The sequence below is a fragment of the Oncorhynchus gorbuscha genome, linkage group LG10 (genome assembly GCF_021184085.1).
Source record: "Oncorhynchus gorbuscha isolate QuinsamMale2020 ecotype Even-year linkage group LG10, OgorEven_v1.0, whole genome shotgun sequence".
Classification (NCBI taxonomy): Eukaryota; Metazoa; Chordata; class Actinopteri; order Salmoniformes; family Salmonidae; genus Oncorhynchus; species Oncorhynchus gorbuscha.
The window spans coordinates 39,513,981-39,524,793 of NC_060182.1; the positions used below are offsets into that span (position 1 = coordinate 39,513,981).

A 10,813-nucleotide genomic window follows, 5' to 3' on the forward strand; every position below is an offset into this window, starting at 1 on the left:
ATATAGGGCAGGCCAGGGCGGTCATCTCATCTATGCCCCCTCCATTATGCCCCTGCCTTGCAGCATCATATAGCATACCAGCCTCTGTTGAGGGTGGGTGCGGGGTGCCCCATAGAGGCACTATGAAGAGCAACACTGATCGAGCAATGACGTGATTGTTAAGCAATAAAAACGTAAAATGCTCTATAGTAGGCTATAATAGTAATAGTAATAATAATAATAACAATAAATTAACTGTTTGCTATTCGAGGAGCCATTATTATTTTTAGGTTTGTCTTAATTTGGTTTAAATGTAGTTTTATAGTCATCCCAGGAGTCCATATAGGTCCAAAATGTATTGCGCAGAATAAACAGTCACCAAAGCCGATAGACTAAATGTTTTACCAGCTATCAGCTTTTATAGCACAATATCATATTTTCCTGGCTTGTGGTCACGTTTATTTTGGTATGCCAAATTGGTTTCAGTTGCAACTTCATTTGGAAATTGGATAGGCTATATGACTAAAAACAATACGGGTGCTTTCTTAGACCGTAATGTGTCAAGTAACAGGTTATTCATACATGAGATACCTTGACGAATGACCAATCAAACACACAACTTGTGCAAAAGACCGTATGTCTTCTATGGATTATATTGATATGACGTAAAGTCACTCAGGTGTCAGGTGTCCACTTAGTCTATTTTTTTATTTGACCTTTATTTAACCACCTTTAACCAGGCAAGTCAGTTATGAACAAATTCTTATTTTCAATGACGGCCTAGGAACTGCCTGTTCAGGGGCAGAACGACAGATTTGTACCTTGTCACCTTTTGTGGATTTACATACCACACGGACGGAACTGGTTTGAAAACATTTTATTCAATGATACACAAAACATAAATTCACAACCTTAAACAACGTGATTGATTCCTCTTGTATCATTTCTCCCTTTTTATTAGGTAGTCTTGGGCAACCATAAACGGTTATTATGCCAAAAAGTGGTAAGTGCAACCTTAAGAGAACATCCGTTTAAGCAGCATAATGCACACAAAGCCCTCACAGAGTATATATGGGAATACATAGAATATATACAGGCATATCTACAATTTAGGTAGTGTAGTTCACCCCGTGAGAGCTTTCAGGATATTTGCAGGAGTCATATTGCGATGGGATTCATGGGAATGTAAAGATTCAAGTACATTAACACAAACGAAATAAGTATGCCTGAGCATTTCCTTCACATTTGGAATGCTTATGCCCTATTGTGTTTGTAAACCATCCCCAACACTGACCTATGTGAATTGACTGAAGTAATCCGAACGATATATTTTACAGTGTAAATGGGGCAAATCTGGAGGGAAATGATGAATGTTTCACATTTCACAACACAAATAGCATGACTATGACAAAGGACATTATGCCACCAGAAGTAAACAGCTATCAGTTAACTATATGCTTTTTCCAGCCTAAAATGATCCGAATTGCAGAATATTGCATGTTTTTACGCGCGCGAAGGCTACGAGTTTGTGAGAGAGAGAGGGACAAATAGCAGAATAATATCATGCAGGGGAGTTTGTGGTCTTTGAATGGCTAGGTAGTTTAGTGGAGTTTCATGATTTCGTTGTAAAATGTCTTTCATTCTTTCTCTTTCTTTTCCTCCTCTTTCTCCTCTTCCACGCCGTCTCGTTCCTTCTCCGCCGTGGCCCCTGTCGATTCACTTCCCGTCACCGTCGACGTCAGGCTGCTCTCTTTCTTCCATTTCATGCGACGATTCTGGAACCAAATTTTGATCTGACGTTCTGTCAAACAAAGGGCGTTTGCTATTTCGATACGTCTACGTCTGGTTAGATAGCGGTTGAAATGGAACTCTTTCTCCAGCTCCAGTGTCTGGTAACGGGAGTATATCTGGCGTCCTCTGCGTCTGTCTGACCCATACCCAACTCCTGTGCAGAGAAAAGAAATCATAATGTATTGGATTACATGTCTATGTCAAGCCATTATGTGAATTGTTCTGACATAAATTGATGCAATTACCATAATCTAGATTAGACATCATGACAAAGGTACTGACAATGTGATGGGAGCAATTCATGTAGAAAATAGCTCTGGTCAGGGTAGAAACGCATATGGCATGCAGTAAAATAAACACGATTCTCCAAACCATGCATTAGACTTAATCTGCATGTCCAATATCTGTTTGTAAAATATACGTTGCCTATGCAAATTGTTTAAACTAAATGTATAATAGTTAAATATATCATCGTTATTTTGGGAAACTGTTGGAATAGTTACGCACACTCAGAAAATAGGCCTTGTACAGGGCGAGACGATACAATGATGTTTTATGGGGCCATAAAAACGAAGATGCTCTGTTGCTAAGATATATCGTGAAACTGGCTCATTTACTTAATTTATTTGTTGTAGTAAAACTCACCGCTGTGAGAGTTCATTCGTTGCATCCACGGGTATATCTGGACGTTAGCTTTCTGCTCCTGCGATCCTCCTCTGGCTTGATCCAAACTGTACTCCTGGGCAATGTGGTTTTGTGCATTCAGTCCCAGGCTTGTTGTTTGTCTGCAACTGGCAAGACCTCCATCCTTGTCTTGAAGAAACACATTAGATCCATGATACTCATAGGATGCCCGGCTCGGCCCAAAAACAACATTGTCTTGGGGAGAATAGAACGGATTTGCGTATATCCGATTCTGGGTCACAGCAGCCCCATACGACGAAAAATGTCTCACTGTGTCATAAGTGGTGGAATTTAGTGGCACGCTTGGCAAAACATCTTGACCACCGGATAAATGGCAGGAGAGTGACGGGTTTGCGAAATAAGAATTCATACCTTGCCTGCAACCCTTCTTCTTCAACTCTCCGCACTTCTTAATCAGTCTTTTTTTCTCCACTTTCCCCTCTCAATAGCTCCCCCTTCCCCTTTCCCTTATTCTGGATATGTTGCTGGCTGATCACACTTTTGCAAAACCTTCCTTTCACCCTTTCGCTGCTTGTATAAATAGACGGTTGCTTGAGGTTTCAATATTATTAATTTCCAATCTCCGGTAAGACTCACAAACCCGAGTGTTATAGCTGATCGCTTAGCTCCAGAGAGAGGCAATATGACAATGTCAGCTGACCATTCTCCACCAATTGAGAGCAAGGAAACTGTAGCTTTTAGCTAACCAGCTATAGCTCTAAAAATGCAGCCAGAAAACGAATGCATTAAGTTAGTGGGGCATAGCAACGCATGCATTAAGTTAGTTGGACATTCCACACTGAGCAAGAAAACAAGACAATATAAATATATAAGCAACGTGTATATGTCTGCAATATCAAACTGCTGTCTAGAACCAGAATATTCCCGTCACTGAATTGGCATTTGAGTTTTTTTAAATGTAAATTTATAAATGGGATAAATTGATACCTATACATATGTTTTACCTGCTCATGTGGCATGGCGTGTGTGTGTGTGTGAGTGTGTGTGTGTGTGAGTGCACGTGTGTGTGTGTGTAACACAGTTACACACAAGGACAATGTAGTTCGCACGCACATATTTGAAAATTGTGAAAGCCAATAAAGAGTACAATGTAATATGTAAGATAATGTATCGTTTGTCCTCGCCGCTGTGTACATATTCAGTGTAGGTTGTATCCAAATCAGATGTTTATGTAGTGGTAGCGCTCTCATAAAGCTCGCGTGCTCTGTTGGTTCTTGTGTTTTTGCTGGGCAAGAATTTTTCACATTCTTTCCATGTTTTACATCGTGTATGAATTAGCATTACATGACTTGAAGGTAATTATCGTGCCTCGGCTCTTAACGGGTAATTCCGATTGCTAGGGGGGAAGGGCGGTGGTGATAAGAATGCGTTTAGGGTCTCTTCTGTGAAGGGCAATAAAACCAAGTGAAGTTTCTCAGCTCACCAACAAATAACTCTGTGTATAGCCTACATAACGATACATCCTGAGCCTCTGAAACGAATGCGTTGGATTATAAACGCAAGAAGAATAACAATGTAAAAAAAAAGAGAATTAGTGTTTAATTGTATTTGAAGTTACTAGCCTAAGTGGTAACCGTGTAAAACACTTTTCCTGAAAACCCAGCAACCAACCGTGAGTAGAGAATTGATCAGGCTACGTCAGAGGATATGTATCCACAAAGCACTGTTATGGAGATGGTAGGCGATATCTTTACGGATACAATCACATCTTAGAAATGTAGAGTTAGGTATTTGTTTAGTGCCAAATTGCGCTAAATATAAGTTATGTGAGTTGACTTCACAAAATGATTACATTGATTAATGGTAGTAATGGAATTTTAGTGTCGACGGTATGCTGTACATCGTACACAGAGGTGGATATTTTGAAATAGCCCAATGCTTTAGCTATAGATCTATAATTGTGTGCTATGGGGGCCTGGGACATATGCTCGTGCGTGAGTCAGCTGTGGAAACGTTAGGTATCCTATTGTCTAAAATGACTGACAAGAGTAATTTATCAATGAATGGCAACCTGGATTTTAAAAAGTGGGCTCCTTTCTATAAGGTAGGCTACTCAATTTGAGGTACAAACCCGACAAAACTCTTATTCCAAAAATGAATATTCCACATTGAATCCTTTTTGTTTTCCATGTGTGGAAAAACTCAGTCACCAATAGTCTACTGCAAACCCTTTTACCACTATCTTCAGCTTCAACACACAGCTGCATGTAAATCCATTCAGATTGATTCATTTGATTGTTCAAACAACCGTCAAGCTATTCGATAACAACACGTTGGTTAGAGAACGATATTAGCTAAAGATCTGATTTTTTCCCCCTCAATAATCTATAGTAACAACGTCTAGTATTGAAAACAATGACATAATTCACATTATTGAAACCACAAATGTAGGACATACGTATTTGACAAGGGGATGTCTACGCGTAGGCCTATGCAGTCTACAATAAAAACGAATCTTTAACTTGCACATAGTAGGTCTATTTTGCTGGGCTTCTGTTGTCGGTTCTAAAAAAGGCAATAAAAGCTAGAACGGAAAGAAAGACGAGGACGTCTGTTGTGCAATAAAGGCTTTCCACTGGATTAACCGCCATATGTTTACATCCGCAGACTGACAAAAATGACGCAAATAGGAAAACCAAATAGGAAAACCCCAAAAAATATTGTTGGCCTCATTATAAACATTATTACATGTGTGTTATGGTGTTAACCACTTGACAACATTTAAGTCAGTTGAAAGTGCGTCATAACTCTCAGAAACTAGGTATATAGGCCCATGCCTATGTCCTTCACTTTAAATGTTCTATGTAAGTGAAGATGCTTTCCTTATGCTCACAACATTGCATTTCACAAGCCTACATAAATTGTATCCCCATTTTACGAATAGAATTACGATTCCCGCCCGGACACTCAACTAAGCCAAAAATAAGTATGGGTTTCTAGCACTTGATGAGAACCATATAGCCGAGCGCGCTTCTGAAATCAGCAATATTCATAACGTATCACCATCACGTACTTCAACGTGTTGTCAACTGTGACGGATGAGATGACTGAGAGCGAACCACAGTGACTATTTGACTATACGCTATATGCTCTCTTTGGTATTTCACGTTTTATACCTCTCTGTAGGCTACAACATCTTAGTTTTTATCCCTTATTCGACATGGTTGTTTATAAAGCCACTAGGATTATTTGTACTTTCATATCATGGAGTTTGTGGTAGTTCCATTGCATAATTCACAAGAGCTGTTGGTATGCGGTATAGCGATGTGAGCTGGGAGAAATAGCTGTAGGCATAAGTGTTTTGGCAGCCCTCAAGACAAATGACGTGGACTCATCTCAGCTTTTGAAGCAGAGAGGAAAGAGACCGTTTGGCCCGTAATTGTTTTATTTCTTTGAAGAAGAACATCTGCACTGTTGCACTTTATGACTACCCCTATGCGTGTAGCTAACTATAATACTACTCCGACGACTACTACTACTACTGCTACTACTACTAACAATAATACTATTTTTGACCAAACACAATATTATTATTATTATTATTATCAGGAGTTGTAGACATTCCAGAACAATCCAATTAGCCCTAATAATGGTAGCCTAGCCCATCACTGCACTGGGTTGAATTATAATTTGTGTACATATGAAGCTGTAACAACATAGGCTAACACATAATATCTAGGCTACATTAGCCTACAGTGTTCAGTTTGCCACGTTTAACAATTTGAAGCAGAGATGAACATGTGTCGATCATGTGGGTCGGGAAGCAATGTTTTCGTATTAGCTTTCTCTTCCTTGACCATGAGGAATTCATACTCATTGCTGGCTCTGAACAAACTTTTATAAAATGATGTTCACCTTTTCCGGCCAATTTACAAATTAGGTCTAGGCGCTATGCTTCATTCATGTTACGCACTACGCTAATCAGAGACTAGGCTGTTTTAGGAGACCAACAACAAAATAACACATCGTAAATCATGTTAATAAGCAAATATCTTCTTGTGAAATTGATTTATGATTCAATAGCAATGTTTATTAGTCATTAAAAAGTTTGAATGAACAGCGCTTGGTCCTATTGCAAGTTTCAAAACCCCAGGAAAAAAATACACTGCAGGCATTTGGTATGCCCATTATTTTCATGTGTATCAATAAAACTTAAAATCATCATTTATTTCCTTCTTAATTTGCGTGTTTGTGGAGGCCTATGTATCTGCAAACTTACATCTGGAAAATTCTAAATTCATAGGATTTTTACGATTGAGTTGGGTCACTCGTTATTGTAAGAAGGTTTTGAAGTGCAACGTTCGTTACGATGGATTGGGGAAACATATTTCGCATATTGACAGCACATGACTTCTGTGTTTCATTTTACTGATCTCTTTCTCTCTCATTTAAGGATAACCTGAAGAGCTGCAAAAGGTGTACCCCACGCGACAAAGTGCAAAAAGAAACCATTGGTAAAAGGTTCCCGCTCAATGACCTGCAGCAAAATCTCATTGAGGTGCTGGTACGACTCAAACGCACCTGCGACAGGCCTATTCACTTCGTCTCATTTCAATTAGCCTCACACAATATCTGAAGTGATTTGGAAAAATCAAATATGCATTTTTGCTAGCTAATGTTTTTACTTTAGGCTATAGCCTAACTTATAGTGAAAAATGTAGTTAAATACACAATATGTACCCCCCCCCCCCCCCCACACACACAGACAGACACACACTTTCACAGCTTTGCCATCACTAAACATGCATTCAATGTTAATTTTGTGTAAATGAATGTACACGTGTCTGCCATATTTAACAAAATATGCACAGGAAAGGGCCTACGTCCCATTCACCACAGTATACACTATTGGCGGATCCAACAATGATGATGTTCATGCGTAAAATATCGTATATAAGGCGTAACAAAGCTCGTAAATAAACCTTAGCAATCCGATCGACGCGCAAGTTCTAGGCTAGTTAAGCATGGATTTCTGAATTAAAGATCTTGCCCTATGTGTGCAAATTATTGTTGTTGTGAAATATGATCATAATGATTATGATTTATAGTTATGATTTTGACCATGTTTGCTGTTGCTGGTGTTCCTCCAATAAATATAATTCAATTTTTTCATTTGTTGTGTACAGCTGTTTTCATTATTGTATGAGAAAATAACAGGTTTAAGCCATCTAACAATACAGACATCAATTCAACATGGTTCCCATGCCACACGTGACAGTTGAAATATTTCAGACGATGTTCCAAGCTTCGTGCCTGACTATTTTTAATTTTTATTTAACTAAGGAAGCCAGTTAAGAACAAATTATTGTTCACAATTATGGCCTACCCAGGGGTGTACCCGGGTGTATCCTAACCCGGGCGACGCTGGGCCAATTGTGCGCCGCCCTATGGGCCTCCCAATCACGGCCGGTTGTGATACAGCCTGGAATCGAACCAGGGTCTATAGTGACTCCTCTGGCAGTGCCTTAGAATGCTGCGCCACTCGGGAGCCACTCCGGAGCCCGATGACATGTTCAGACATCTTTCTATCCGCATATTTCATTTATGTATTAAACTGTATCTTCACTAATGTGGCATATAGCCTGCATAACTACCAACCACCGACCAACGGTCACCAACCCCATCACTCCCCCCACACAACCTCTCAACTCCGCTGTGAAGAGGTGGGCACAAGGGGGCACTGTTAGTATCAGTGAACAACAGTATTGTGTTTGTTTGTGTGTGTGCGTGCGTGTGCGTGGAACATAATACTACAAGATCTACAAGATCTAACAGTGACTTTTCACATTGATTAGATATATATACTCTCACCCATATTTTTTTGCAACTAATGTTGCCTATAGATAATTACATATGCAGTCAGCATTTAGAATATATCATAGAAGAAAGGCCACTTAGACCAATGGGGAGGGCCCAAAACATGGTTCAATGTAATATATAAATAATCTGGAAGAATGTAAAACAAAGGTTAAAACTGTTTAGCACAAATCAACACGCCCCCCCCCCCTCACATTATTAAGCCACTCAAGGCAAACTACCTTCGGTAAACAAACCAAACCTTAGAACAATTGACGATTCAATCTAATTCTCGATGGTGTGTCAGTGATTTTCTGAACAGCGCACTGTCAAAGTTTGGAGGTAGCCTACTATAGGCATATAGAAATAACGGAGGTTACAATAGCCTACAGGTCAGGTCACGAACAACCAAACTACACAAAATCAAGCTTTTCACTGTAAGGTCTACCTACACCTGTTGTGTTCGGCACACGAGACAAATAAACTTTGATTTGATCAATAGCATTCATATTCAATGTCTTTGCCCTCACTTAGGATATCTGACCCCATATAACATGTATGGCATTGCGTATCAAATTCTCCTTCTCACAGATACGGTTTAGGTCATTAACAGTCAAGCCAGTGAGGAAGGATCACGGAAGGAACCGCTTTCTTACCCGCGTCTGCGTTCTCCCGGTTGTTTATAGTGACGGTGACGCAAGCTCGCTGGCCCATCGGAAAGGTATGGGGGTGATGCTGACGAATAGACCTCTACACCGCTACACCGGGCGTAGCAAACGTCCCCAAATCTGCCAATTGATGGAAGAGCAAAAAGCTGAATTTAACAATTAGGTAAACACCGCGTAATTTACAGTCCGCTGCTTTCTCTTTCTCTATCTCTCTTTCTGCAACCGTTGGGTTGTTCTTCCTTTGGGGTGTACTCTAGACAGGGGCTGGTAGAGACCGTGACTGTGGTGAAGCCATTTCTGACCGCGAAGCATGCAGGAGCACGTCGGGAAGGGGATGGAGCCTAGACGAAACGCGTTCCATATCAAAAAGCTAAACTATTGTATAATCTATACTCTAGGAAAATACGCTATTGGCGAAATCATTTCTATGCCCCTGCTGAGAGAGCCGCTGATATTACGTGAGGTCCGAGGAATAGACAAAGGCATAACGTTCATGTTCACCGAGCGGGTGTGCCACGTGGCTCGCTGCAACCAATCCCTGAATGGATTGAGTCGTAAACTTTTATTACTCAGCTGTAAATTTCACAACTAGGAATGTGTTGCACACCCTAGAATGTGTCTCTCTCCTTCTTGAGGATACAATTCTCTAGGCCTAAATATGGGGTTTTATAAAGAACAAAACGAAAGCAATGATATGACAGCATTCCCCCATATGTTACTTTATCTATCAACATCTCAATTGATCCACCAATATGACTGTTGGCCATGAATCTCTCACACACACACACACACACACACACACACACACACACACACACACACACACACACACACACACACACACACACACACACACACACACACACACACACACACACACACACACACACACACACACACACACACACACACACACACACACTAGGTGAATAGAGATAATTTGAGTCAATTTTCCCCTCAATCATCATCATCATCATCTTCAATATAATAAGAACATAGGCCTACTAGAATGAATGTGTATGCTCAGGTTCAATTCTTTCGATTCCTCTATGTTTTCAAAGATATGAGCAGGCCTACAATATTTCATATTTACAGAAACGACACTGTGACGACACTATAATTCATGTCATGCAGACATTTCTATTATAATTTGGTTGAAAAAAAAACGTATAGAAAATATGTGGTTATAGAAACAGTTCACCTTCATACCTCGAAAGGAACCACGCTATTTGACAACGACCTATGTAGTGTGAAAACAATAGCCTATCGTTTTTTAATATTCTCAGGAATATTGAAAACAGTCTAAATGTTACAGATTTAAGCCTTTCATCCACCAACAACACACATAATATATACGTGGAAAGCTTTAAAGAGTCATTACAAAAGTTAGACAGAAAAAGTTAGACAGAACGTTGCAATAAATCGCATAACTGCAAAACCGACAGGGCTAGTTATATTTCAGCAAAAGCAGTGTCGCCAAACCTCTTTTATTAGGATACTGTCATTTAAAAATGGTTAGAATTAAGATGAGCGACGAGGGAAGATCAAGCCCAGATGCTGTGACACTTCAATTAAATTACGAGCGCTATTCAAAAGAATACGCCTTGATATCGGAGAAAAACATGTTTGTTTTGTAGGTCTACTAGCCTATTCCTTTTGAATATTTGATTCAATTCTATTGTCATTCCAAATCGGTCGAATCCTGTCTTTGAGCATAGACAAAGTAGGCAATCATTTAGTCTCTCTATGATATATGATAAAGATAGATCATATTTTGAATTCCACAGCTATGATTAAGATATACATAAATGATATACATACACTGAGGCAAGTTGCATCTTGTACGTGCATACTGGGTGTAGCAGTTTGGGCTG

General features: G+C 39.8%; 1 protein-coding gene across 2 annotated transcripts; it reads right to left on the reverse strand.

Annotated features, from left to right (window-relative positions):
• Positions 1–931: 931 nt before the first annotated feature.
• LOC124046070 (homeobox protein Hox-C6a-like) lies at positions 932–9,429 on the reverse strand. 2 transcript variants are annotated; one of them, XM_046366047.1, is made up of 3 exons: positions 8,928–9,429; positions 2,416–2,583; positions 932–1,924 (listed from the first exon to the last, which is right to left on the reverse strand). In XM_046366047.1, exons 1-3 carry the CDS (start codon positions 8,983–8,985, stop codon positions 1,617–1,619), a joined length of 534 nt encoding a protein of 177 aa, XP_046222003.1. In that variant the 5' UTR covers positions 8,986–9,429; the 3' UTR covers positions 932–1,616. The 2 variants fall into 2 exon arrangements, with proteins under 2 accessions (XP_046222003.1, XP_046222002.1); XM_046366046.1 differs by lacking the exon at positions 8,928–9,429 and having other exon boundaries at positions 2,416–3,466.
• Between the last annotated feature and the right edge of the window lie 1,384 nt (positions 9,430–10,813).

Excerpts from the sequence above, each read along its gene's own strand:
- LOC124046070 (XM_046366046.1), bottom strand. The coding sequence starts at position 2,824 with ATGAATTCTTATTTCGCAAACCCGTCACTCTCCTGCCATTTATCCGGT. Across the intron at positions 1,925-2,415 it reads ACGAATGAACTCTCACAGCG|GAGTTGGGTATGGGTCAGAC; the intron begins GTGAGTTTTACT and ends TTCTCTGCACAG.